The sequence below is a fragment of the Aplidium turbinatum genome, chromosome 3 (assembly GCF_918807975.1).
Source record: "Aplidium turbinatum chromosome 3, kaAplTurb1.1, whole genome shotgun sequence".
NCBI classification, from domain to species: domain Eukaryota; kingdom Metazoa; phylum Chordata; class Ascidiacea; order Aplousobranchia; family Polyclinidae; genus Aplidium; species Aplidium turbinatum.
In genome coordinates this window covers 18,322,899-18,349,783 of record NC_137474.1, presented here as the reverse complement: position 1 = coordinate 18,349,783, position 26,885 = coordinate 18,322,899, and the positions used below count along the sequence as shown (strand labels likewise).

Genomic DNA, 26,885 nt, shown 5'->3' with positions numbered 1-26,885 from the left:
TCTTTTAAAACAATTAAGGATTTAAATTCTTTTTAACAAACTTCGTTTTGTAGTTTCAAAATACTACGTTTCGTTTTGTTTGGACCAAAAAGTTTCTTTCAGACAGCCTTGCATTTTAAGAAATGCTATAGCTGAGTGACTTATCACTAATGAGTGACCTGCAAAAGATAAACAAAGACCAGGCTGAAAAGAAATTGTTACATAACTATAGGCTTGCATCGTGTTGTATAATGTAGTAAATTATTAACCAGTTTATGCTTCCTACAAAGCACTCACTGCAGGTGTAGTTGATTTGTCAGTCTAAATGTAAAATTAAGACTTACTGTTCTTTATTATCTTTTCCATGGCTCCAAGATATGAATGTAAACTACCCCCAGCTGTTTTAGCAAAAGCAGTAGAGGAGTTGAATGAACCAGAAGATAATGCAGAACGTTTAAGAGCCATTGACTATCTTAGGGAAGCTTTCATCCAAACAAATCCAGATATTAAGCTGGTTCGAAGTGATGATGGATTCATTCTTAGATTTCTTCGAGCTCGAAAGTTTAACCAGGAAAAAGCCTTGAAAATGTTGACTAACTACCACGTACAAATTTCATCGTGGCCAGAAGTGTTCGAAAAAGTTAGAAACCCAGCTTTAATTAGTCACACGCTAGATATTGGTGTTGTGCTTCCAATAAAAGGAAAAGCTCGAGATGGTTCCACTGTTGTGCTGGGACGCCCTGGAATTGGAGAAAACCCCAATGTTCTAAATTTGTATGCAGCCATATTCATGACCATGGAGAAGCTTGTTGAAGATGAAGAGACTCAAGTCCATGGTGTCACTGTGATTCAGGACATGGCTTATTATAGTATGGATTACGTTAGACAAACAACGCCAGCAGTATCTAAAAGATTTATCGGAATTGTGCAAGATTCGATTCCTCTGCGCACAAAAAGTCTAAATGCCACAAATGAACCGAAAATTTTTGACGTTGTTTATGCTATTGCGAAACCGTTTATGAAAGAAAAAATTAAGAAACGTTTTCGTTTGCATGGAACTGATTTCAGCAGCTTGTACGAGGTGGTAGATAAGTCTATTCTTCCTCCAATGTTTGCAGGAACAGGACCTCAACTTGATCCAGAATCATGGAAGATTGCTTTAATGGGAGAAGATACAGCTTTGTGATTACATTATTGTAGAAAGATGCATCTGTGTTTTGATTAATTTTGGTAGAGTTTACTACAGCAAATTCGTCTTTCTTTGTACTGATTCAATGTCTGCAAACGTTGCATCAATGCAAAAATACTGCCTGATGTGCTAGTTGGATTATAACGTCCATTTACTTTAGAAATGCTTCTCGGCAAGGCGGTGTGGTTTTGTGAATTTATGTATGCATAAATTATTATTGCTGCAATTTATTTTCCTGAGATAGAAAAATATGATCTTGAAAGTGCATTACTTCTTTTTGAAATACACTGTATTATGTTCAATATTGTATGTCAATCTAAAAGTCTTAATAAACTCACATAAAACATCAAAGTCATATTTTCACTGCATCCTAAGTATCACGTGATTATGTATGCCGGTAGTTAAATTGTGTCTTTGGAAGGCACTGAGGCTACCTGGCTGCATGCAATGGAGTCATTTTGAAGTGTTTGTGCTATATTTGAGTTTTCATGTCTGTACTCATTTTATTTAAACACGTTTCAGCTTTGGTGGAAAGTTACCTTTGCTGTGTCTCGACGTGACACCACAGAAGGATACAGCCTAGCCCTAGGCTACTTTAAAATTAGTTCAATGTCATCCAATTGAATATTTTTAGCTTCCAGCACTGTAGATCAGGAAATCTAAATGTGCACAAAATTTATGGTTTGCAATTAAATATATTGAGCTACTGATCTGTTTCGAAAGCATCGTTTACAGTTTCAGTGAAGTAAATTTTAAGTTATTTTGCTTTCTTGTTGTTCTGGATTTCCTGAAGGCAGCATCAAAACCAAGGCTATTTGTTTGTAGTTATTCAGTTATTTTCTTCTTTTAATGTTAAGTACTCTGTTACTGTTTGAAGCGGTTGTTGCTTCAGAATGAATCCAAGTTTTAATGCTTTATTACGCCATTTCCTCCGTTTAATGATAGCTCGTCTCTCCATCAGTTAGTTTATCTGAAATGCATCATCCCGTTGATTTATAGCTATGTTCTAGACTAGACGCTTGCAAGCAGTGCCGTCGAAAGGATAATTTGGACCCGAAACCAATGAGATTCTAGTGTCCCAAATTGAGACAATTCTAAGATAACGCATTGTACTTACATCCAAAGCATACACGGTGGTTTCTTCAAGTTTCGGGCTTCCTAGGAAAGTTACGGGCCCCTAAATTCACCCCAGACCCGCCCAAAAGTACCACCTGGACAGTGGACACCTCTGCCAACGCTATTGCTGGAAGAGTGGATATTACTCAGATTTGTAATGAGCTGAGTTTTCATATAAAAAAAATTGAAATTTATGTTTAGTCAACAATAATTTTTGTCTCTCATTATTCTTAACGTAATCAATGACTTCTTCATGCGATCAATTTTTATGACAAGCTGAGCAAATGAAAAAACTATTCAATGATGCCTCTATAAAAACAGTAGCCTATACACTTAAAAACTTCAAGATTTCAAGGAGAATTGTGACGACAAGCCAAACCAGGATGCCAAGGAATAAGACTTGATATGTTCAGTTGTTATTCACAAAGTCGTGTAAAAAATTTTTTGTGCAGCCGCTCAAATAGTTTAGCTTCTTAATGGCCGGTCTGAGTGAAAAATAAAGTTAATTACACAATTTCATCACCAAAATATATCTAAAAAGACTTTGAAAGTTCTCTTCAAATTATTGAAACAAACAAAAGTAATCTGCCTAAGTCAAGAACGCTTCAAAATAAAGCAGCGCTGGTTCGACTCTCGGGGTGTGCGTTTGAGAAAAACATTATAAGGACTGATCTCCATTTAGCGGCACTCAATGGAAAGAATAATTCTCCGGCAACAACACTTCAGGAATTGAAAACTTCACCTTGGAAACTGCACTCTGTCAAACTCGGTAACCAGCCCTGCGTCAAAAGTCTCTACAAGAATGCTTTGCCTTTGTCAGTTCGAGGATAAAGGTTCAAAAACCAAACTAACCAACCAAGAAAAACCACGTGATTGGTTGTTAGTGCAGTTTTCAGTTGTTTTCGCGTATATCTTGGTATGGCAAGTTTCAATTTAATTATTCATTCCTGTTTTTATAGCTTTTCTTTCACTTGCGGTCTCTCAAAGGGACTACCGTAAATGTAGAAATTATTAAAAACAATATTTTGTTTACATATTTGAACTAAGCCTAATATTTATAAGATATTTTTAATCCAAGTTTTGGAAGTGGTAGTAGTCTGGGAGCCTGCGACAGAAGACTTCACCCCATAAGGTACAAAAGGTTTGACTCCTTGAAGTTACTGAGGTCAACCATGTCACTCACAAAAAGTATGGAAAATTGACCCCACCGGGTGGGTCTGGACACTAGAGCCCCCTAAACAGCCCCAAAAGGGGGGTTATTTTACCCCATAGGGTACATGGACCAAACTTGGTCAAAACGAAGTTCTATGCTAGGACATCACAAAAATATCAAATCTAACAATATTTTCGGGTGGAAAGGTGATGTAAGACCACCCCAAAGTGATCCCCCAGGGGTTTAATTTCACCCCATAAGGTACATGGACCAAAATTGGTCAAAACGAAGTCTTATGTCAGGACATCACAAAAATATCAAATCTAAAAATATTATCGGGTGGAAAGGTGATGTAAGATGTCTTCAAAGTGACCCCCCAGAGGGTTTATTTCATCCCATAGAGTACATGGACCAAACGTGGTCAAAACGAAGTCTTATAGGATACCACAAAATATCAAATCTAACAATACTTTCAGTTGGGAAGGTGATAAAAGACCTACCCAAAAGTTAATCTCCTCCTGGTTTAATTTACTTCATCCCTTACTCGAACCAATCTTGGTGTAATGGAAGTGCTATGCCAGGACAGTACGAATGGATTAAATCTAACAATATTTTTATATAGGTTTTGATGAAATACATTCACAAGCTGTCCCATGATGCATGAAATGGAATTATATTTTACAAAAAGTTTTTGTATAAATCATATTCAGTCAATCGAAAAAAGGCAACAGGACATGACTATACATGGCTTTGTAACACCAAAAACAGAAAGTACATAAGAAGCATATACATTTGTCTGACTATACAATACAGACAATACAGACCTACAGACAATACAGACCGTCAGACCGTCAGACCGTCTGACCTCAAGACAATACAGACCGTCTGAGAGCTATTGATGAGCTCAAGCGATTATTTCTGGAAGCAAATTCCACGATAGACCTTATTAAAAATGACGATGAGGTTTTTCTTAAATTTTTGAAAGCTCGTAAGTTCAACCAGGAAAGAGCTTTAAAGATGTTGACGAATTATCACGTCCAAACCGAATCATGGTCAAAAGTTTTTGATAAAGTAAAAAAACCCAGATCAATAAGTCACATCTTGGATGCTGGGATTGTTGTTCCTTTGAAAGGGAAAGCCAAGGACGGATCGACAGTTGTAGTATGGAGTCCAGGGTTTGGAAAGAAGCACAGCTTGATAGATGTCGCAGCTGCTATCTTTCTTACTATGGAAAAACTTGTTGAAAATGAAGAAATGCAAGTGAATGGAGTTACAGTGGTAGCCTACTAGAACTAAAATATTTTAGCATGAACTACGTCGCTCAAATCACGGCGTCAGTAGCTCGACGGTTTGTTGGTATTATACAGAACACCTTGCCTGTGCGCGTCAACAGTGTTAACGCGGTAAACGAACCAAAAATCTTCGACATTGTCGCAGCCATATCCCGACCATTTGTGGAAGCAAAGATACGAAACCGCTACAGACTTCACGGATCAGAATTCAGCAATCTTCATGAAAGGATTTCAAGATCTGTTCTGCCACCGATGTTTGATGGGACCGGGCCAAAGCTGGACATATTAAATTGGAAGAACACGCTGTTGAAAGAACATGCAAAATCTTAATAGATACCAATTGTAAAAAAATAAATAACTTGAAAAAGAACTGTCGTGTCATTGTAATTTCTTGTTTGTGCTTAAAGATTTGATGCTATCATTTTAACCATGGGTCACAACACAAACCCTCTGAATGATGATATTAGATGATGACTTTGTTTTGTAGCCTTCCTGAAGATTTAGATCAAAACGTTTAGTGTAGGCTCTATGTTGGAAAACAATCAACAAACATGGTTCCCACATAGTTTGTTTGGACGACTGCAAAGCATTTGCATCTAGCCAAACCCACAACATTGAAATTGTGTAAGTAGGTGAATTAGCTAGCCTATAGCTTATATCTTATGCCTAAAGTGGCCACAACAACAGCTTACACTTGTTGTTTTATTATCTTTATCCTGCATTGCGGGAAAGCAGACTTGAGCGCTAATATGTTTCGCTTGTTTAACCGGAGATTAGGTATGAACGTTGAGCACAGTTTACACAATAATAATGTAATATGTAAGACTTTGCAACTGCACCCTGGAGGTAGTATCGTTTGGTGTGTCACTTTTTGTGCAATTGCATGTTGCATTTAAAGTAGCCTATCAAGGATTTTTTTTGGGGATTCTATGTTGTAAGCTGTTCATTTGATGTGCCAATTTAAATCTTAGTTCGTTTTGTTTTTCGTCAAGTTTAATTTTGCAAATAAAATATAGTTTTCTATTGGCGAAAGATCCTGCTATACAAAAAACCTAACGACTGTATTATGTGACTACCTCCAGGATGCGGTTGGAAAGTATTTATATTACATATTTTACATTATTATTGCATAAATTGTGCTTAACATACATATCTAATCTCCGGCGCAAAACAAGCCAAAAATATGTCTAGATGCAAATATTGCTTATTTTACATACTTCTGTAAGTGGGAAAATGACAGGTTTGTCATGACTAGGATAGTAACAATTAAGACTCTTAAAAATTTTCCCAAATAGCAACATATTTGGCCGTGTTCTAGTAGGCAGTGGATCATTATTTCACAACGTTTTTTTATAATGAGTGCAAGTCAATTTGTCTTTGAGTTAAAAAATACTTTAGTTCTTGCACTTTTGTGTTTTTAGGTCATGTTTATGCAATAGTTACATTAAAAAAAAAATTCTAAGTAGCCTACTTTCACTTTCGGCACAAATGGGTTAATCAAAAGACAGTTTTGGAATAGTTTGCGGTAGTTCGTCTGTAACGTCAATTCGGCTATAAAGTCAGTTTTTGCAATCCCCTAGAGGTGCCGTTATAGGCGAATTCTACTGTACAAAAATTGTGCTTACATGTTTATACTGCTTGCTAGAGCCCCCAACCTGATGATAAGGCAGTTTCAACATCATTTTGTTACTTTGTTGTGTAGATTTGTTTGTCAAGAGTACGGTACAACTACAACAAGAGCCTACTACAACAATGAAACTGCATCTATCAGCAGCAGTTTGGTTGGAAATTCATTTGAAAAACGCCAAAGAAACTCCATCTCTTTCCGATACCGAAGTCACATGCATGCCATCAAGACTATTTTCTTATCTTCTTCACTACATTTTTGATCATTCATGATCATCACTTTAATATCATGTTCAAATAATAATTAAGTTAATGTATATTCCTGACTCTGTGATTCCTGAACCCATCAGTTATCGATTCCTATTTTAAAACTATAGGCCCTACCACTGCTGTTGCTGCAAACACTGTAGCCTACATAGTTTTATTGTATAAGCTCACCTTACGTTTATTCTTAAATGCTCGTGTTTTTTATTCTTTTTTTTGTATTGGTTGTAAGCAGGGCTGGATTTCAGCCGGAACGGTCCGGAGCGCCGCTCCGGAAGCTCGATCAAAAAGTTGACTTGTCCGGAACGGCGTTCCGGAAGCTCAAATATTTTATACTCTTATTATGCATTGCTCTGTTCAGTAAAGATATATCTATAATAATTCTAAATGAGTCGACCACGTTAAATCACGTATCCACTCTGATAATATATCTTCGTACCAGTCTTGACGGAAGCGAACCTGTGAATGTATTTGTAGATCTTGTTGAGCTCGCTAGTCTTACGGCGAATGGCATCTTTGATTCCCTGAAGAGCTGCCTAAAATCATACGGCATGTCTACAACATTTTATCTTCTTGTTTGATTGGTATTGTGTGTGATGGCGCGGCTGTGATGTTAGGTCGCAAACATGGCATGGCAAAATTGCTTCGTGATGAATTTCCAGACATTGTGGTGTGGTATTGTGCAAACCATAGATTGGAACTATCGGTTCGTGATGTTGTAAAATCAGTTAGTAGCCTAATGTGAATCGATTTCGATCTTTTATGGACAAGCGCTATAGCCTTTACCACGCTTCTCTTAACATAGGGACGGTACATTACGGGACGCGCAACTCCATTGTTCCGCCAACATTAGAAGAGTCAATTGCCAATTTGACATTTTTGCTACGCTTTGCTGCTGGCTTGCTTTTAACTAAAAACCTTAAATTATTTTAAAATCAACTTCACTCTTCTTATGTAACAAATAAAAAGTACAATATTTCGTAAATTAGAAAAAAATCGTAACCCTTCTAGTGTTGCGAATGAGCCAAAAGCGGATGGAGCTTCGCATCCCTATGATCTACAATCCCTATCCTAACAATAGCAGGGGATTGGGTGAATGTGCAGCGGCTGTTGAAGTGCAGTTGTTGAAAATCGGAAGAGTACTGGACAGTGGACACACGTTGGGTAGCCTAGAGTTTCCGTACAGTTAATGCCGTCTGAAATGATTTTCCAGCACTTGTTGAACATTTCAAAAAGGGAGCTAGTAGCGACACAAGAGATTTTCGGAAACATGCGAAATATCAAGGACTCTTGTCGAAGATAACATCCACGGATTTTTTGTTGGACTTACCTTTGATGTACTGTACGAATTCTCGCAAGAATTATCCAGTAGCCTAAGCCTCGAACTGCAAAACAGAGCATGTACTATTTGGGATGCAGATAACAAAATTAATAATCTTGCAAAATTATTTGAAACACGTAGGAACGAACCCGGGCGACATTATCGCATTGCCAAACGATGCTGAAAACTTAGAGTTCAAAGGTGTGGAATTGCATGTAAAAAATTGCAGAAATAGCCCTCCAATCAATCTCCGCATCTTTTATCATCACTTAGAAAATTCCATCCAAGTTCGCTTGTTGAATTCAACAGACTTGTCATTTATTATTATTATTTATTTGCGTCAAACAAAGTTGTCCATATCCAAAACAAAAACAACGAAATAATACACAAACTGAAAATGCACAAAGATCACAGTGAGCCACCTTGGATGCCGTCGGTTTAAAAGCTCACTAAATGGGCTATCTACTGTTACAAATTTATATACAATGAGCGTTGGAAGAATTGAAAGTATTCAGAGCGATAAAAACAATCAGATGACATCAGGTCTGATATAAAGCGATTGGAGGAGTGAATGCAACGGTTGATAAACGAAAACATGTTTTTTCTCAATAAAGCATCAAACGTTGTTATATTATACATTACTTGATATTCACGGGCACTGACATAACGAGGCAAGTTGTGCAATATTCTAAAAGAATCATTGTAAGCAACACGTAATCGTTTTATACTAGAAGATCTAAACTTGTTCCACAACTGGGATGCGTAAAAGGACATACAATAAGAGCGAAATACAATGTTTTTTACAGAGGGTGAGCATTTAGCGAAATGAGATTTTGCATTGTTTGCAGCACAGTACTGAGAGCGTACCTGCCTTGAAATATCATTTTCATCTGAGAGAGAACTCTCAATAAATACACCCAGGTATTTTACAGAGTCTGTGAACACAATTTCAGATTTCCCTAGATGTAGCAGAGGAGCACGTGAAAGATAAAAGTTTTTTGGGGAAAATAACATACCAAATGACTTTTTAGAATTGAAAGTAATTTCATGTTCAACAGCATACTTGTGGCAAACATCTAACAAATTTTGTAAGCCACACAAACTAGGCGAGATGCAGCAAATGTCATCAGCAAACATAATATGGTTTAGACAAGAGTTGCCAACATAGCAACCAACTTTTGTTTTATTGAGCTCATAAGAAAGCTGATCAATATATACTGCAAAAAGATAGGGGCTTAACACCCCACCTTGTCTGACTCCATTGGACACATTAAATGATTGGGACAGATGACCTCCCCACCTCTCTTGCATGGTTTGTTTACTATACCAGTATTCCAATAAGCGAACAAAATACATAGGCACGTTGCGTGTGATAAGTGTTTTAAACAATAAATTATGATTGACTTTGTCGAAGGCTTTTGAAGCATCCAAAAAAACAGAATATACAGGAGTGTCATGACTGATATAAGAGGACACTGCTTGTTTTAATAAGAAAACACTCATGTCAGTACTATGGGCAGACTTAAACCCAAATTGATTGTCACTAGTATTCAAAAAAGGCAATAGATGATTCAAAATAAAACGTTCAAACAGTTTTGAGATTACTGTAGCTACAGCAATAGGTCTATAGTTACCTGAATCTTGAATGTCGCCATTCAAATTCTTTACAATTGGGACTAAGACAGTGTCCAAGCAAGAATTTGGTACAATACCATGACTAAGACACATATTAAAAAGTACACTAATATAAAAACGAATAGAATAATCAGCATATACAAGGTGTTCAGCTGAAATTTTATCAGCACCAGCAGCGCGATTTAATGGCAGTTTGACAAGCAAGGGACCAACTGTGTCCATGTTGCAACGAAATATTGAAAGATTATGATATTTATCCCTAGAAGAAATACACGAGTTAACAAATTCTTTTTCAGTGTTGATTTTGCTGGAATTTAGCAAGGAGCTGTAATGATGCTTCCACATCTCAGCAATTGCTTCAGGACCTTTTGCTCCACCAACATTTACAGGAAGAGAACTATTTTTGCAAGTAGATTTTTTTACCTTCTGCCAAAATGACTTTTGTGAGCTGTCCAAGTTGAGTGCTGAGGCAAGTGCATTAGCTCTATGTTGTTCAGAGGCATTTTTGCAACGGCGAAAGGCTTTTTTAAACTCCTTTCGTTTATTCTGCATCAACTCATACAGATAACCATTTCGTTGTTTCCCATGTTTCACCCACATGATGTAAGTTTCTCTGGCAATAGCATGAGCCTGCTTAACTTCATTATTCCAACCAGGGACAGAAAATCTATTGCATTTTTTCTTATCAACAAAGATTTGATCAGAAGCTGCTTTGAGAGCAGCAGTTATACTATTATAAAAAGAGTCTATTGAGGCAATATGAGAAGCATCTGAACAATGAGAATTATTGCATTCAATACTTTCAGTTGGTAAAAAAATTTTGGATAGATATTTTTTAGATTCCAGGCCAAAGACATATTTTTGCTCAGAGGAGATACAGTTCCAATTGATCGTATTATGAGGAGAGACATTTGAAACTTCTTCAAGAACAGGTAGATTTGTACAAGAAAAGTACACAGAAAGTGGTCTATGATCCGAAGAGATGTAGTCATGCAGTATAGTCATTTTGGAAATTGATTGATGAACAGAAAAAGAGGTTAGGCAGTGATCAATCCAAGAAGTTGAGCCATGGCAATCACTTACATATGTGAAAGAGTCTCTAGGGAGCAGCTCTTCATCAGATATACAATAGCTGTGTTTCATACTAAAAGTTTTCAAAAAATTTCCAAATGCATTTGATTCTCCAGCATTGAAATCACCTAATATAAAGAGATTAGAGTTGGCAAGGTTATCACACATAAATTGCAGACTGCTTAGATATTGTAAATAAGCATCTGTATTGGAAGTACTACAATAAGGTAAATACACATTAATGAAAGAAATTTTACAAGTAGAATGATCAACATCTAGACCAATAATAGTGGCATTTTCATTTTGGATGACAGAGACCTGCAAGGATTTATCCCACAAGATAGCAATACCACAATGTGGTCTTCCAACAAGAATACCAGACTCATAGTCAATGTTAGTGATACCAAAGCCATTGTGAGAATTACTGATAGTGGATAAAGACATCAGATTTTGCTTCGCAAGCCAGGTTTCCTGTAGAAATATGATGTGATAATCTTTGCATAACATTTTAACATCATGCAGGGATGAAGATAAACCCCTACAATTATAAGACACAACTTTTAAATCATTCAAATTGAACTTTTTTCTGTAATCTGCTTAGAGCCACTTGTTCCAGCTTCAATAGGGTTTGAAACAAATCTTTTCACCAAGGTATTTTTTGGCCAGTTGTCTAAGTTCAATGAATCCTTAAAAGCAATGCCACACAAGGAAACTCTGAAAGAGGCATAACTTGGGAATTTGGTTGCAAGTTTGACACAAGTAATTTTGCTTGCTTTTGGAAATTGACATTTCACAAATGATTCAATTTCCTCTGACAAAGTGTCAGGATGAAGTCGAGAAATAAATACTTCTGCCGGTTTATTATAATTGGTAACTGTTTTGATGGAGCATGTTTCCAGCTTACCTACTTTAGGCCTTCTCTGTTTTTTGGTGACTTTTTTCCACTTGTTTTCAGCAACAATATTTTGTTTTGTTGAGGTGGATGAAGGTTTCAGAGCCTGAGACTTTGTTGCAATCAATTTTGTATTCTTGGCAGCTACAGAAGCAAAAGATTGAACCTCTACTATACCTTGAGCATTTTCAGGGCTAGGTAAGTCTACTGTACTTGTAGCACTTGGCTGTAAGCTGGGTAAAGCAGGTTTACCACAACCAACACTGTTATTTTTGAAAAGAGTTTTTATCTCACTCAATGAGGAGATGACATTTTCCAATGAGGTGTTATCCTTTTTCAGTAAGGCAACATCATGTTTCAGTGAAGCAATATCATTGCTCATTGAGGCAGCATCAACATTGCAAATATCCAGAGAAGGAAAATCAGTTGTTGCAGTCACAAAAGTTGGGGCAATGAAATCTTCTTTAGCAACTGCCATTTCATGTAGTACTTCTACCATGTCCTTTACAGTGTTGTCAGCTTTATCCTGACCCTTTCTCACTTTTTTCCTCAAGTGCTTTGGCCGAACATTGTCAGGGAAATGACTGAAAAGCAGTTCTTTTGCAGCTTCTATTTCCTCTTGGGGATAATGTGGAACAACTAGTTTGACCAGCATATCAATAGTCAAAGTTTTCATTCTCTGATGTAAATACCAAAGAATGGGGGAAACAACTAGTTCTCCCATGCTACTACAAGAGCCAAAATTTTACAATTGAAGATTATTCACAGGTTAAACAAAATTAAGTCAATACCTATTCCAGAACCTTATTCAAATAGAATTATAACAGCTGCAAAATACTTGATTCAACTACTTAACTTGAAAACACAATAATCACACACGGAGAAAACGAAATCATTGAAGTGACAAAGTGATTGCGCTGAGATGAACGCGAAGCTGTGAGAGGACTTCGTGAATATATAACTACGAAAAGAAAATCCCAGAGTCTTCAAAATTTGATAACGTCACCAAAATCCCTTCCAATTTCATCTAGCAAGTGTGAACGCGGATTTCCACAAATGAATCTCATAGCCTACTGACATCTGGCCGTGCTTCTCTACACACTATGTAATTTTTTAAGTTTAGGCTACCCTTTATACGAATGGTCGGTCCTCCACTGAGAAAGTTTTAACCAGCAACGTAGGCCTATGTGGGATCCTGGTTGCGCCACGGACGTAGCCTAACCCGGCAATTGAGACCACAAGTCGCCAGAGGTTTTAAGGTTTTAAATACGATAAATGTCTTAAAAAATTGTGGACTATAACTTGTATTTTTTGTGTTATTGTTTCGCTAAAATACGAATATTTGCATTAAACAACGCTATAGCCTACCATCTATAGACCATGATACTTACTTTAGCAACGTTTTACGTACATCAAGTGTGTTGTTTTAAAGTCTTATAAGGACATATTTCTGAATCTTTTCTACGCACCAAGCGCACTTGGAAAGTAAAAAATTAACGCTCCGGAAGCTAATCTTCTGGAAATCCACTACTGGTTGTAAGGTTCAGTCGTCCCCGCATGGCTTCATCAACTGTCACACCTCCAGTTGCTTTAGGTATGTGGAGACAACTGATAGTGCAAGCCCTTAGGGGCAAAAATGAGCATCTTTAGGCTAAACGTGTTATACGTTGTTTTTTTGCATTTTTTTGTAGTTGATGAATCTAACTTCAATTTTAGTGGGTGCCGTAACTTTTTTGGGTTACGTGATCACCCCCAAATCTGGGATTCCCCTCAAATCAATTTTGAGCTCTTTTCACGGCATTTCTATGCAATTGGATACGTTTTTTTTTTTTTTTATTCGGACTGACTGTCACTACAAAATACACGAGATGAAAATCACGCAAAATTATGTTATTAATGACGTCATTTTGACGTCATAACATTAATTTTTTGCTGGTTTTTTCTTACTGTAGTCGCTTGTTTGTTGTTGATGTTACTTTTTTGGTTACAATAAGTTACCAATGCTAAAATAATTCTCTCTTTAAATATGACATCAGCATTGCATTATTACTGTCATAATTTGTTTTGTGATTTTTTTTCCAGATGTTTTTCTTATAGGTTAGTATAGTAGGTAGGCAATAACTAGTATTTTATACAGGTTGATTAGTGATAGGCCCATCATGAACGTAACTACCAAAAAACTACTCATCATTGGCGTAATAACAGATCTTTCCAGGCTAGATCGGAAGGCAGGAAATCATCAGCCACTCAACAGTCTCGTCGTCCAGGACCCTCAGACCATGCACACTGTGTGGAGGCCGGTGGGTTAGGCAGTGGTGGACGACATGATCTGCGGTCTGTTCAGTGGCACCATACTCACATTCTGGTGAAGGAGCCATGCCCCACTTGTGCATGTCCGAACGAAAACGGCCGACGCCAGTTCGCAGGCGGTTAAGTCTTACCCACGCAAGCCTTGCAAGGGTCATCCTCGGTGGACGGGGATCAGCGTCGGGTATGAAGTCACGGAGCGTGGAGGTGTGGTTTTGCCACTCCGTGTTCCACATGTGGTTCGTCCAGTGTTCCATACTTAAACCAAGTTCTTCTGTGTTTTAAGTAGGCTAGTTGTTGTGCGGCAAGCACAAAGGGGCGTCTTGATTTCAGCCGCTGCTTTGAAGGTGCTGGTCGCTTGAATGTTGCATGGAGGGGATGGTCTGGGTCCAGAGCGCGGCGAGCGAGAGAAATCGTGGTTCCTTTACGGCGTAGCTCAGCGGGTTGGATGCCTACTAGGATGGGTAGGTAATCCGTCGGAGTGGGACGCAGGCATCCAGTCACAGTACGCAGTGCATCGTTGATGGCGGTATCAATGTGGTGGGTGTGAGAGAGAGATCAGCTCCCCAGCCGGAACCCGCCAATCGCCTTAAAAGTGCGACGCGTGTAGATAATTTTTTTGCGCAGTGACTCCAAGTGTCGACGGTAGGCCTACGTGAGTGACCTGTCCAGAGTTATGCCGAGATAAGTACAGTAGGTTTGGCACAGTAGGGCAGGCGCTCCCCATCAATGTGGCTGTTTATCTCACGCTGTGCCTCCAGGTTGTTAAGGTAGAAGGCCGCCGACACTTTCTTCGCCTTGCTGAGCTGTAGCTTCCATTTCTTGAGGTATGCTGATGGTGTTTGCATGTCTTGGCTGAGGTTCCTCTCCACTGACTGCCAATTTCCCGCTGAGTGCAGGAGTGCCAGGTCGTCTGCGTAAGCATATTTCATGGAGATGGTGAGGGTAAGTCATAGCTGTACATTTTGAACAGGGAGGAGCCAAGACTGAGCCCTGTGGCACGCCGTTTTTAAGTCTGCGTAGTCTGCTTCGACGACCGCTACCGGTTGTGAGGGTAAAACTTTGCACAAAATCCGTCATCATATGGACCATGTGTCTGTCAGGGAGCAGACAGAGTAACTTGAAGGTAAGGCCGCTATGCCATACGGTATCATAGGCAGCCTTGAGATCAACAAACACGGCGCAAACTTTCTTCTTAGCCGAAAAACTTTCCTCAATGTCTTGGGTCATAAGTGTGACCTGATCTACAGTTGATCGTTCGTGTCGGAAGCCAGCTTGCTCACGGGGGAGCTGCGGATCTATCATTGGTTCGACACGGGCGTAGATGAGTCTCTCAATGATCTTGAAAGGGATGCAGAGCAGTGAGATTGGGCGGTAGCTCTTCGGATCTCCTGGGGGCTTCGGCTTAAGAACTGCAACCACAAGGGCTCTTCTCCAGATTCAGGGCGTCCTCAGGTGACGCAAACAGCAGGAAAGGAAGTCTTTTAACCAGGACTTTAAGGAGGCAGCAGCATGGAGTATCAACTCCGGGCATAGGTGGTGGTAAACTCACCCGAGATGTTGTCCCCGTCTGGGGTTGTTACCCTCCAGAGGTCCGTCATTTCTTGTAAGATGGATCTGTCTGATTCACGGTCTCTCGATTTGTATTTCCCGTTCTCCACGAGTTGCGAGCTGATGGAATTTGCTGAAACGGGAACATTGTTAACGAGAGGCACATGATCTGCCAGTTAGGTTGTTCAATGTACACCATGCTATGCGGCTGGAGTGCGTGAAGTCGATTGATTCAACAGCTTCTGTCCAGCGATCCTTCCTCTTTGAGTCCAGCCTCGCCAACAGGGCTGTGGTTGAGTTGTTGGTGTCGTTGCCCTGGGGGGGGGGGGAGGGGGGCGTGGAGAAAGTCGGAGTAGAGGCTTTTGCGCTCCTTATCCCAACACGGCATGTAGTTCTTTCGTCGGCCGTGAGTGATGGAGTGTTTTGCCGCTGGTGTTATTGCATCACAAAAGTCCTGGTAGGCTTCTTCCACGTTGTTGTTGTGTGGGGATGGAAGATACTGTGTGGCGTCGTTGGTGAGGAGGCTATAGTACTCTCGGTTAGCCATTCTGAAGTTCCATCGCTTAACAGGCTTTCTTGGGACAGGCAATGTGAGCGTTAATTGGAGCCGTGATGAGCGAGGGTCGATGTTGGGACCGAGGGAACTTCTCTAGCACACGTCTGTCCGGTTGGCAATTATCGGGGTCATCACTTGCGAAATTTGAAAAAACGCAAAATTTGAAAATGTACTGCAAGTATCTAAAAAGCATTTGCCCTTGTTTTTTTTGCATTAAATCATCACCTTTATGCTCGTTGGACATCAGTTCACATTCGTGATATTGAAGCATTGGAGCAAACTGATTCCACTTTGAATACACATTTTGCTGAAGGGAAGTTTGTGGTTACAAAATCTGGTAAGAGGTTTTCTGCAATGGCACTTGACCAGAGTCATGAGCAGTGTAATGCCGTTGTTAAAAGTAAAGGAGGTAGCCTACTATAGATTTGTTTCAAAACGAAGAAGTTTTGAAACGATGGATGATTTCTCAACCAATGATTGTAGAAACGGTAACAAAATTTCATGACGAAATTGGCTTTAGTGACAAAAAACTCCAATGGCTAGTAGGTGCGGGACCCATGGGACAGGTTTTTTCATTTGTTATAATAACGACTCCAATATAAATGCTACGTCTTCCATTTTTTCATAGTTTGTAGATCCAGAGACTTACGAGGTAGGCCTATTATGCAAAAATTATTGAAATGTTATAATTAGTTATTGAGTTATTCGAAATTTTATCAATGTTGTTGGTTGTCCCATGGGTCCCATACCTATGGGACCGATGGGACAGTGTTATGGGACCGATGGGACACATCTATAATTGCACAAAAGAAGTACAAAAAAATGATTGTAAGAACTGAAATTGGTTTATTTACATTAAAAGTGAAAGATCAACATGAAAGGTCAAGTTCTTTTGTTATTGTTCTCAAGCAATTGCAATATCCATGTGTAGATTGTCTATACAGACGAAACATTCTCTGAGAAACGTAGAATGCCGCTTAGGCGTGTTGTTGTAGAAACTGGTTGTGGCAAGGATAATTTTTTTACTATATCTTTTTGAGAAATTGAAGCAACATCCTCATTGTTTGGAAAGACAAACCGTTTTTGATCTTTCGCGACCTCTCCAAAAAACTTATTTCCCAGTCATTGTCATCGTCTGGACCATTACATATTTTTCCAATAAAATGTTTTGGCTTGCCATTTCGGCCTGTAGCATGAACTTTGGCAATCACAAAATCACCAACATGCACTTCTGAGACTGACTCTTCACAAACCGAATCTGACGAGTCAGTAAACACTTCACTGGAATCATCCTCAGAATCCATGAGCTTCACTTCCTCTTCTTCTGAGCTTGACGAAATATCACTAATAAGTCTTCGTCTAGGAAAAAGCCGTTGCTTTTGCGGTGTGTCTGTGATCACCGCCGAAATAACCTTTTTTCTATTAGATGGTTGTCTCGGCTTAGCTTTCGGCAAAGAGCGAACAGCTTCTAACAACATGGTATCAGATTGTGGTGTTGAAGAGCAAGGGTTGACGCTGGTGGGGCATTCACTTGGAACATCAAGTGGTTCAGTATCGGGAAATGCACTATGCGTGGAAGTGAGTGGCAAATCTTTTTGTGAAGAATTTTCTGCACTGATGCCGGTCGAAGGGCTACTGATTTGCTCAGTCACTGTGGATGGCAAAAAATCTTCTTCAGTGAAGACCTCACTGTTAAAAGGATAAATACCTGTGCGCCTGAAAGCAGATGTAACATTCTTAGGAGTGAATGATTTCATCATAGCTTTGGAAAACAATTCTGCCAAAGTAAAAAAAAATTTTAGCCATTGCCCTGGGTGTGCTGTGTGCCATTCATCGTACATTTTACTGTAAAATTTTTTAAATGGTCCAAAAACTCCAACGTCCAACGGTTGCAGCTTGTGGCTGCAATGCGGGGGTAATGTAAGTAATGACAGCCCATTTTCCCGAGCAAGATCTATCACTTCAAGTGATATATGACTTGAATGATTATCCATGATGAGCACTCCTGGATTTTCTTTTGAAACACTCATGCACGAAATGAAGTGACGTAAGACAGTAGGAAAACAATCAGACTTCATCCAACCGCTACGATTGGCCAATCCCAGACTTCCCGGAGGTGCTCCACGTAGCATTTCATTTTTAAAATTGACCCTAGGAAAGAGGAAAGCCGGGGGAATATAAGCACCAGTGGCATTAATACAGCAACAAACGGTGACGTTCACACCCCGTTCAGCAGATCGAATTTGGCCAACTTGTCTCATACTAGTTTGGCACAAAACTTGTCTGGAGTTAGGTAGGCTACAGTATTAACTCCAGTTTCATCCAAATTCCAAATATTAACAGCAGAAATTTTTTTTCGATCAAACAGGGTTTTCAGATTTTCAAAAAACAGTTTTACATTACATGGGTTAAAGGACATCGCTCTTGCTAAACTAGTTGACTCAGTTTTCCTTAAACTGATCCCACCAACTCGTTTACGGAAACCACGGAGCCAATCTTCGCCAGCCTTTTCATTATTTTTCCACGACTCTGGAATTTTTTTTTCTTAACAACTGCAAATTCGTAGGCCAAACGTTTTGCCTGCGTTTTGTCAAGACCATAGAATGTCTTGGCCGAATCGATCAAGTACTTTTTCAAGGTTTTTTCTTCCTCTTTGGTGAAAATCTGTAAAACAAGCAATTGAATATTTAAGAACAATAACCTGCGGTAATGAATGGTCACAGCATCAATCGTTAAATTGGTAAGCTACAGGCCTATTCTACACGAAAGTACAATTTGTGAAAAAAATTTGCAAAGAACAAGATTAGGCCATTAGTCGATTTATGATGCTCCAACTACCGTACAGCATAAACAAATCTAGAAAATGCAATCTGTATTGTAGTATACTATAGCCTAAAGCTTACTTGAGTTGTGACAACAGACAACTTGGAAACCCTTGCATCTTCTAATGAGGATTTGCAATAACGATGGAGAGTATATTTGGGTATACCATACAAATTAGCAGCACTTCTTATGGTTAATTTCCCTTCTTTTATATCAGATAAAGCATCATTTAGTGTACTTTCAGAAAACAAACCTCTTTCAGACTTTCTTTTCTTAAATGTAGGCATATTTCTAAAAAATACAAATGAAAAAGCCTATAAGGGACCGATGGGACAACTTGTCCCATCGGTCCCGCAATCAGCCATTTTGAGAAATATTCTTCTGCTGTCCATACTGTTGACATCTGAAACTCCTTAGTAACACAAACCTTGCTTCTTACATAACTGATTTAAAACAACTTTATTGTCAATCAATGTTATTTCTGATATTTTCTGCAGATTTTTTTTAATCGTATAGCTAACATTTACTTTAGGGTCTTAAAATTAATATTTTGCCGCCATTGCTTACACAGTTGAGCAAGATCCTTTTCCTTTCACGTGCGCAACACGAGATACATATCTCGTGTCCAACATTAATATTGCCAAAAATTATTCACTAGGGGGCAAGATATCGCGCTGTCCCTTCGGTCCCCGTGTCCCATCGGTCCCGCACTTTCCCTACATCACGAAGAAAGCAAAGATTATCACAAGAGGTTTCGGGAAGAATTGATTTGTTTGGTACAAACGTTTGAAGAGCTTGGCAACCCTTTCACCGACTCGTCTCGGTAGCCACTTTAACAAGTCGAAATTCTGCCACTGAAATTGACTAGAATGAAACCGCCAACCAATCATACGCTACGGTTTAAGTGACGTAAAAAATGGCGAAAAGAAGATGATAGAAAGCAAATTAAGTGATGGATTTTTTGTCAGCTGGTTGGCTTAGGGCAGGGGTTCTTAACCGGGGGTAAATTTACCCCCTGGGGGTAAATTTCACCTACCGAGGGGGTAAATTTACTAAATCACAAATTAAAGCAAACTTCATCTTTTCAGTTATTAAAAAACTGGTAGTGTTGCACTCGATTTTTATTCAAATTTATGCTTATTGTAAGTTTTCGTCTCTTATCTCCACGGAAGTAGACTACCAGTTTCATTTCAGCAGCGTAGCCTATGTGTGCTACATTTTCACTGTACACAACCTAATTAGGACTTCGAACCACAAAGACGAAATTTGAGCTAGTAAGGCAAGAATTAGTCTTCAGCTAGACGAGTCAACTGACTTGTCGAACTGTGCATATTTGTTGGTTTACTGTCGATATGTGCATGCTGGTGAGTTGAAAAAGGAATTCTTGATGTGCAAAAGTTTAGAGACGACTACCAAAGCGGTTAATGTTCTGAAAAAAATAGATAATTTCTTTCAATAAAATAATATATCCTGGAATTATGTAGGTTCACTTTGCACAGACGGTGCCCCTTCTATGTTCGGTGCTAAGTCTGGCTTTACAACTCTGGTGAAAAAACGCGCACCTAATATCATTTCTACTTACTGTGCCCTTCATCGACATGCACTGGCAAGTAAAACCCTTCCAGAATATTTGAAAGCAGTATTGAAGCATATGGTTAAATGTGTGAATTTTATCAGGGCATGTGCTCTTAATCATCGTCTTTTCAAAGTGGTTTGTGATCAGATGGGATCAGAACACTCTGTTCTCCTTTATCCCACCGAAGTTCGGTGGCTCTCTTGGGGTCTTGTTTTGTCTCGAGTTTTCGAACTACATGGTGGAATCGAGATTTTTCTTCGAGAACGCAAATCCCCGTTGAGTAAGCACTTTGGCGACAACAAATTTATTGGTGCATTGGCTTACTTGACAGACATTTTTTCAAGTTTGAACCAGCTCAATATGCAAATGCAAGGAAAAAGCGATACCGCCGATACCATTATAGCCTAGATGTACATGATAAAATTCAGGGCTTTCAGACAAAATTAGATCTGTGGAGTAGAAGAATTCAAAAAGGAATTTACTTAAATTTTCCAACATTTGATGAATGGAAAGTCAGTAGAAGTCACAACGAGATTTCTGACCTCGAAATCTGGACACGGACATCACAAGGGGCCACCAAAACGGTGGGGGTAAATTTTACTTTTTTCATTCGGCAAGGGGTAAACGAGACAAAAAAGGTTAAGAACCTCTGGCTTAGGGGTTAGGGTTGGGGCTAGAAATAGTCATTTCATTGACGCGTGTTCGATTCTCACCACTGCTATTGCTCTTTTTCTTCTGTAATTACCCAATAAAGTTCAAAACAAGCATTAACTCTCTGGATGAGTGCTAGAAGGTAGTGTTGTCAACCGCGCCGCGTACGCGGCCGCGTGCGCGGTGACGTGGCCGCGCCGCGCGGGCACCGCGTAGAAATGTTGACTGTGCCAACCTCGCCGCGCGGGCACCGCGCGGAAAAATAATAAAGAAAAAAAAAAACTGAAAAAAAAATTTGTCGGTAGCATGGTTAAACAAACTTTTCAAGCTTGAGCTCACTGTATCGTTGAACAATACAGTGGGATAACTGTTCTAGCGAGTTTATAACAGGTTGTGGAAATTTGCAAGATCCAAACTTTTGGAGAATTACAAGGGGAATTAAACTTTTGGAGAATTACAGGGAAATTCATTTATGAGAATCTGGTTGCTGGCAAGTGGCAACACTGTTCAATGCAATGCTGGGTAGACACTTTAACGTAGGACAGTTTTCCTCACGAATCAGCTGATTTACAAATCGTGTTGCCAACATTTTTTCTGCAATTAAAGTTGATACAAAAAAGGGACATAAAAAAAGTAGGTATCCAGCGGCAAAAAAAAGAAAGAAGTGTCTTCTGAGTATTAACATGTGTCAAATGGCTGACATTTTAACCGATGAAAATTTTCCTGTGGAGCAGGTGAACGCAGTCATTGTGACTCATGCACATTATGATTGCCGGTGCTAAAATGCGTAACAATCGAAAGCAAATTTTGAAGTGTGAACCATCAGGCTGAGCTTTTACGGCATTATTGCACAGTTAAAATAACAAACTTAGGTCAGTGTTCTCACAAATGTAAAATTCCCTATATTTATCCTCGAAATTTGTTAAATTTTCAAAAAACAAAGTTGCAGCATTTGGTTGTGTGCAGGGTCGTAGTCAGCACAAAATTTTGGGAGGTGGGAAAATGAGTAGCCTACCGGTATTAGCTATCCTATTGCACCTGTAAGTGAACCCGACGGCGTAGCCTATCGCCAAAGGTGACACCCTTTGTGGGGGTCTCTTCCACAAAGTTTTGAAAAAATATCCTAAAATTGCGGATTCTGAGAGTAGGTCGAAATCAATGGCGAAACTCTGTCGAGTGATGCTGCAACAGAGGGCAAAACGTTTATTTAAGTTACATCATAGTTAATAAAATAATGTACCTATATTTATTAACTATGGTTACATAAAACCAAAACATTTGTAAGAGTAAATATAGGCTAGTGGTAGGCTTCAGTTTGTGAATGAATACCTTTCGCACAAAATCCAGCACAGTAGCCTACTTACGCTATCTAATGTTCACATTACGTCTGAGGTGTAGGCTACGCGTTCTCTTGGGACTGCTGTTATGTTTATTTGCATCATCACTGACAGTCTATCAATATCTATTGGTCAATAGCTTAAAAGTCTGTTGGTCAGTCGTATGTTTAAAAATATTTCGGGGGACCAATTGCCCCCCTGACTACGCCCTTGGTTGTGTAGCCTATCTGAAATTTTACTGGATCTAACTCTCTCAGTGCTTAAAAGTAATGTGAGCATACAAGCTAGGTGTTTCCCTGATTTATTCAATCTTGAATAGCTCAGTCTAACCTTAAAAAGCAGAAGACTGGTGGTTCAACGTGCCAATCCCTAGATTGGGCAAACACATCAAAGCTATGAAAAACTACTGATGGTTTTGCGAGTCTGAGGATATTTTCACAATCAGTAGATCTTGTCTTTCTTTATTGTGCTTAGTTGCTTACGAGGGACACGCATTGATGGTCTTACGTGGTTATGCCAACATGCAGTGGCGGTCGACGGCCACACAACTAAATTTTGAACAACTGATTTGGTTGGTTAGAAGCAGTCAAAAAAATTTCAAAATCTTACCAGAAACATATTACCTAAGCTACTATTATTGCTACCGTATCTAATCCTAATGATTTTAACTCACGAGATTTAAGCAGAGTTAATAGCAGAACTGCATTGAAATGGCGGTAGATGTGATATGGTAGATAGATATTTAATATAACGATTGATATAATGGTAGATATTCACACAATCCTCCTTCACTGACACATTGCATGCTGTGTTCATATAAGTATAAGTTTGGCTCCAGGTCCCCTGCGGTCACAAACACGCATATTAGCCCTAAAAAGGGGGGTTTCACGGTTGCCAGTCGCTCATTGTCGCCTGGGTTGATAGAAAGAACAAGCAAGCCTGTTCTATATAGAGTATCTCCACTGCTAATCTGCTATACATAGCTTAATTGAAAAGCCGAAAAGGTTTACAGCGGAAAAATGTTTACAATACAAATGATAGCACTTTAAAAGGTTTGCTTCCTCATTTCATCTAAGGAAGACACTGCACACGCAGACTTCATCATATCTGCTTTCTCCCCATGACGATGCGCGTATGGATTAGGTTTTGTTCGCTTAGGCAATGGATCACATGCAAACGCAATGCCAGGTTTGCGCTTCCGCACAACTTTAAGAGATTTCTTCGCATCCTTTCGAATTGTTAATCCTGCATCAGAATTGCAACATGATGCAAGATAATCTGTCATGGCGGACAATTGACCAAGTGCATTTGTCACGTCTGCGTCTTCTTCCACATTATACACCACATTGAACAGTTCATTGACAACCGTCCGCATTTCCTTTATTGTGTTCAGTCTTGCGTTGCTTAAAATATTGCTTGGGCCGGGTACGTCTTGAAGAATCTGTTCCATGTGAGTGTCAGACGCAAAACAACTTGAGTCGCACACTTCAGCAGAGTCTGGTGGGCGCTCACGCCCAGGCCTAACAGCTAAGCTGTCAACTACGCACGGGTCGAGGACAATGAAAGGGGAATTTGCGTACCAAGTAGGAAACGTCTCCCAAGACACATGGGCAACATGTTGAATAACCGCAAACATGTGCTTGCACGGAAGAAGATGCTTCTGGAAATCATCGCAGGAACAATCCGGGATGGTACTTTCTCCACCAAACGTTAAGCGATAGATTGATTCCGACGAGGCACTTCTTACAAGAAATGCATCTCCAACTTGAGAAATGGAGGTGTATGGAATTTCATCCGATGAAGCAATTCTTCTCAGAAAGTTACCGATCACCTCTTTTGGTCTATTGTACAAATACTCTGGAATGGAGGAGTTGTACTGACGATAAAATTGCGAAAAAAGATTTTGTTGTTCATACCTGCAAAGCAAGCAAACAGTGCTCAAAAGCAACATCTTATAGCTTATAGGTCGGACTACAAAAGTAGCCCCGCAAAAGTACGGTCAGCCTTAATAATGTCATTATGGTTATTGTTTAGGACGGTATGTGCACGCTAATTCGAAAATGACATGACAGTTTAGGCATTCTTGAAATGTAATATTTAGCATTCTAACCCATAACAGCTTACAATAAATGGTAGTACTGTAATTGCAGTTGTACCACAATAACACAGCATGGTAATTCTCACTCACCGACGCCTGTTGTCAGGAAGGAATTCTTTATGAATTATCGCTACAAGAGCTGACAAAGATTTATCCCTCCGTGTTCGAATGTATGACTCCTTCAGTGTTCTGTTTTGGCGTTCCACTCCATTGTTTGTGTGGAAGGTTACGCTCCACTTGTTGGCTCGATAAAACCACACCCACCGCTGCAAATATTCTTAGCTCAGTACATTGCAATTGTATCCAGCAGTGAACGTTGCATGCAAAATCAATGCTGTGAATGCTTGCATTGTGTTACTCATTCAACAAACCTGTCTTTCTGGAAGCCAAGCATTTTCAATGTATCTTTGAAGCTTGGGGTTATTCATCCAGCACTTGCTGGTTTTGAAATCATTTAGTGCATCTGTGAAGGACTGCTCAGAAGCGGCTTTAGCCAATTCGCGCAAATGACCCATTACAGCTGGTTTGTTGTCACCAACACCATTGTCGCTTCTTTTAGTCCATCTTTCCCAAGCTTGCTCTCTATGAAAATCGCACAGAAGCACTAAACAATCTGCAACAGAAATACGAGAAAAAAATTGTAACTACTAAAATATCGTACGGACCAAGGTTATTGAATAAGCTGGAAAAAGGACAAACCATAGTTCCACAATATACTAACCTCTGAAAACGCTTTCAATCGCTTTTATTTCCGCTTCACTCTTGTCTGTCATGAAGAAAGGAGGATTCCAGTCTGGTGACCACAACTTTATCATGCTTAGTGCTTCCGCAATGTCAGAGGCTTGCTCATTCTGGATAATAAATGTACCCACAACCTGGTAGCCAACATTGGTTTTCACACACAAGAAAAACAAAGGTAAAGCGTACTTTGATGCCTTGTACGTTGCATCTAACAAGCAAATGCCTTGGCCATACCGATGCAACAGTCTCCTTTGCCACGACATTTGATGCACAAACAACAACTTTTGAGCACATTGCATCACAGGTGCACCAGCGGAAGCTGTGACAATCGAATCATTATTTCCAGAAATATAGGGACGAAAGAAAATGTTGTCATGTTCTCCGCAGTTATTTTGCCACTCTTCGACCAATGAATGTAAATTTTCTTGATCCATTTTCGAAACTTTTTGCTTTGTGTACGCCATGAAGAAGTGGTTTTCAATATCTTTATTGGTTGGGTAATATCTTCGATTGTCTTCGTGTGGCATTTCACCATGTTTGAATAGGACGTGTTTTACGTACGACTGCAAACCTCGCTTAATTTCCGCAATATTGCATGCTCCATCAGCTACCAAGTCATGGATTTTTTGGATTAATTTGCTATCCATTCTTTGAAGTATGCCACCGTTCTGCAATGAAGTTGTATCATAATTAGAGATGGTTGAAAACGTTTTTTGTACTATTTCCAATCGACTGCGTATCTACTGTACAGTGTACACTGTACAGTCATCATTTACAAAAAGCATTTTACATCATTTACAAATTAACAATACCACTCTAAAACAGTAAAAACAATAAGTGGTTTGAAGTACTATGATCTGAGAATGACTAACTTCTGCAATAGCATGCCCGGAATGTTGATTGATGTGAGGGAACTTGACAAGACAAGCGTACTCTTTGCTTATGCCGTTTTCATCCTTGGACATAGCTTCATTTATTTCCTTTGACGCTTTGCTTTTTTGCAGCAGGATATTTTCAGGTGTGAGCTAATTAAAAAGAGCATAAATGAAGAACATGCCGTTGAAAGCACACCATTTAAGGTGCAATAGCAGTGGAAGTAGAATGTTGCATCAGAAAGTAAGCCACTCCTGTGCAATGCGGTGATGTCATTGTTCACAATTACATACCGCATATTGAGGAAACTTCAAGGTTTCAGTGAGAATCACAGTAGCACAGCAGTTGCATTTTTTCGTACTCTGAATCATTAGATTTCTTCTTGACCCACTTGGATGGTCCATCAACTGTGAACATTTACCGTAAAACACTACTGCATCTACTGTATTAAAAAAAGTCCTTCTCGGTTATCTACTTAATGCTTCTCTTGATGAAAGATAGTTTGGTGATTCATGCAATAAAGTATCAATGTAGGCTATATCTTTAATTTCCCTTTTTTTAACTAACTGACATGTGGTTGTGTGAGTCTCTTCTTTTCATTTCTTGCTTTATTGTCATCTCTACCATGCTGACATCCCCAGTAGTGAGTGCATGCAATGACAAAAGGAACTCCAGATGTTTCGTCCCACTGCAGCCTGCTCTTCAAACCACCTAATACATGAACAATAGACAATTTGAATAAGACCTTCTGATGATCCGTTAGGTGAAACAATTTGTAAAGGCTTCAGATAGTAATAACTATATTTGATTTAAGTTGCTCTGCTTTGCTTTTTT

At 39.3% G+C, this 26,885-nt stretch overlaps 2 protein-coding genes and 1 pseudogene across 2 annotated transcripts; 2 read left to right on the top strand and 1 right to left on the bottom strand.

Annotated features, from left to right (window-relative positions):
• Window positions 1-343: 343 nt before the first annotated feature.
• Window positions 344-2,158, top strand: LOC145766607 (alpha-tocopherol transfer protein-like pseudogene; annotated as a pseudogene).
• Window positions 2,159-4,454: 2,296 nt separating this feature from the next.
• LOC145766606 (alpha-tocopherol transfer protein-like) lies at window positions 4,455-5,059 on the top strand. The gene is made up of 2 exons (XM_082578321.1): window positions 4,455-4,697; window positions 4,805-5,059. Exons 1-2 carry the CDS (start codon window positions 4,455-4,457, stop codon window positions 5,057-5,059), a joined length of 498 nt encoding a protein of 165 aa, XP_082434447.1.
• An 18,325-nt stretch (window positions 5,060-23,384) lies between these two features.
• LOC145766605 (uncharacterized) lies at window positions 23,385-26,152 on the bottom strand. The gene is made up of 5 exons (XM_082578320.1): window positions 26,051-26,152; window positions 25,159-25,846; window positions 24,809-25,050; window positions 24,528-24,703; window positions 23,385-24,255 (listed from the first exon to the last, which is right to left on the bottom strand). The coding sequence occupies exons 1-5, from the start codon at window positions 26,141-26,143 to the stop codon at window positions 23,385-23,387; spliced, it is 2,070 nt and encodes a 689-aa protein (XP_082434446.1). The 5' UTR covers window positions 26,144-26,152.
• Window positions 26,153-26,885: the final 733 nt, after the last annotated feature.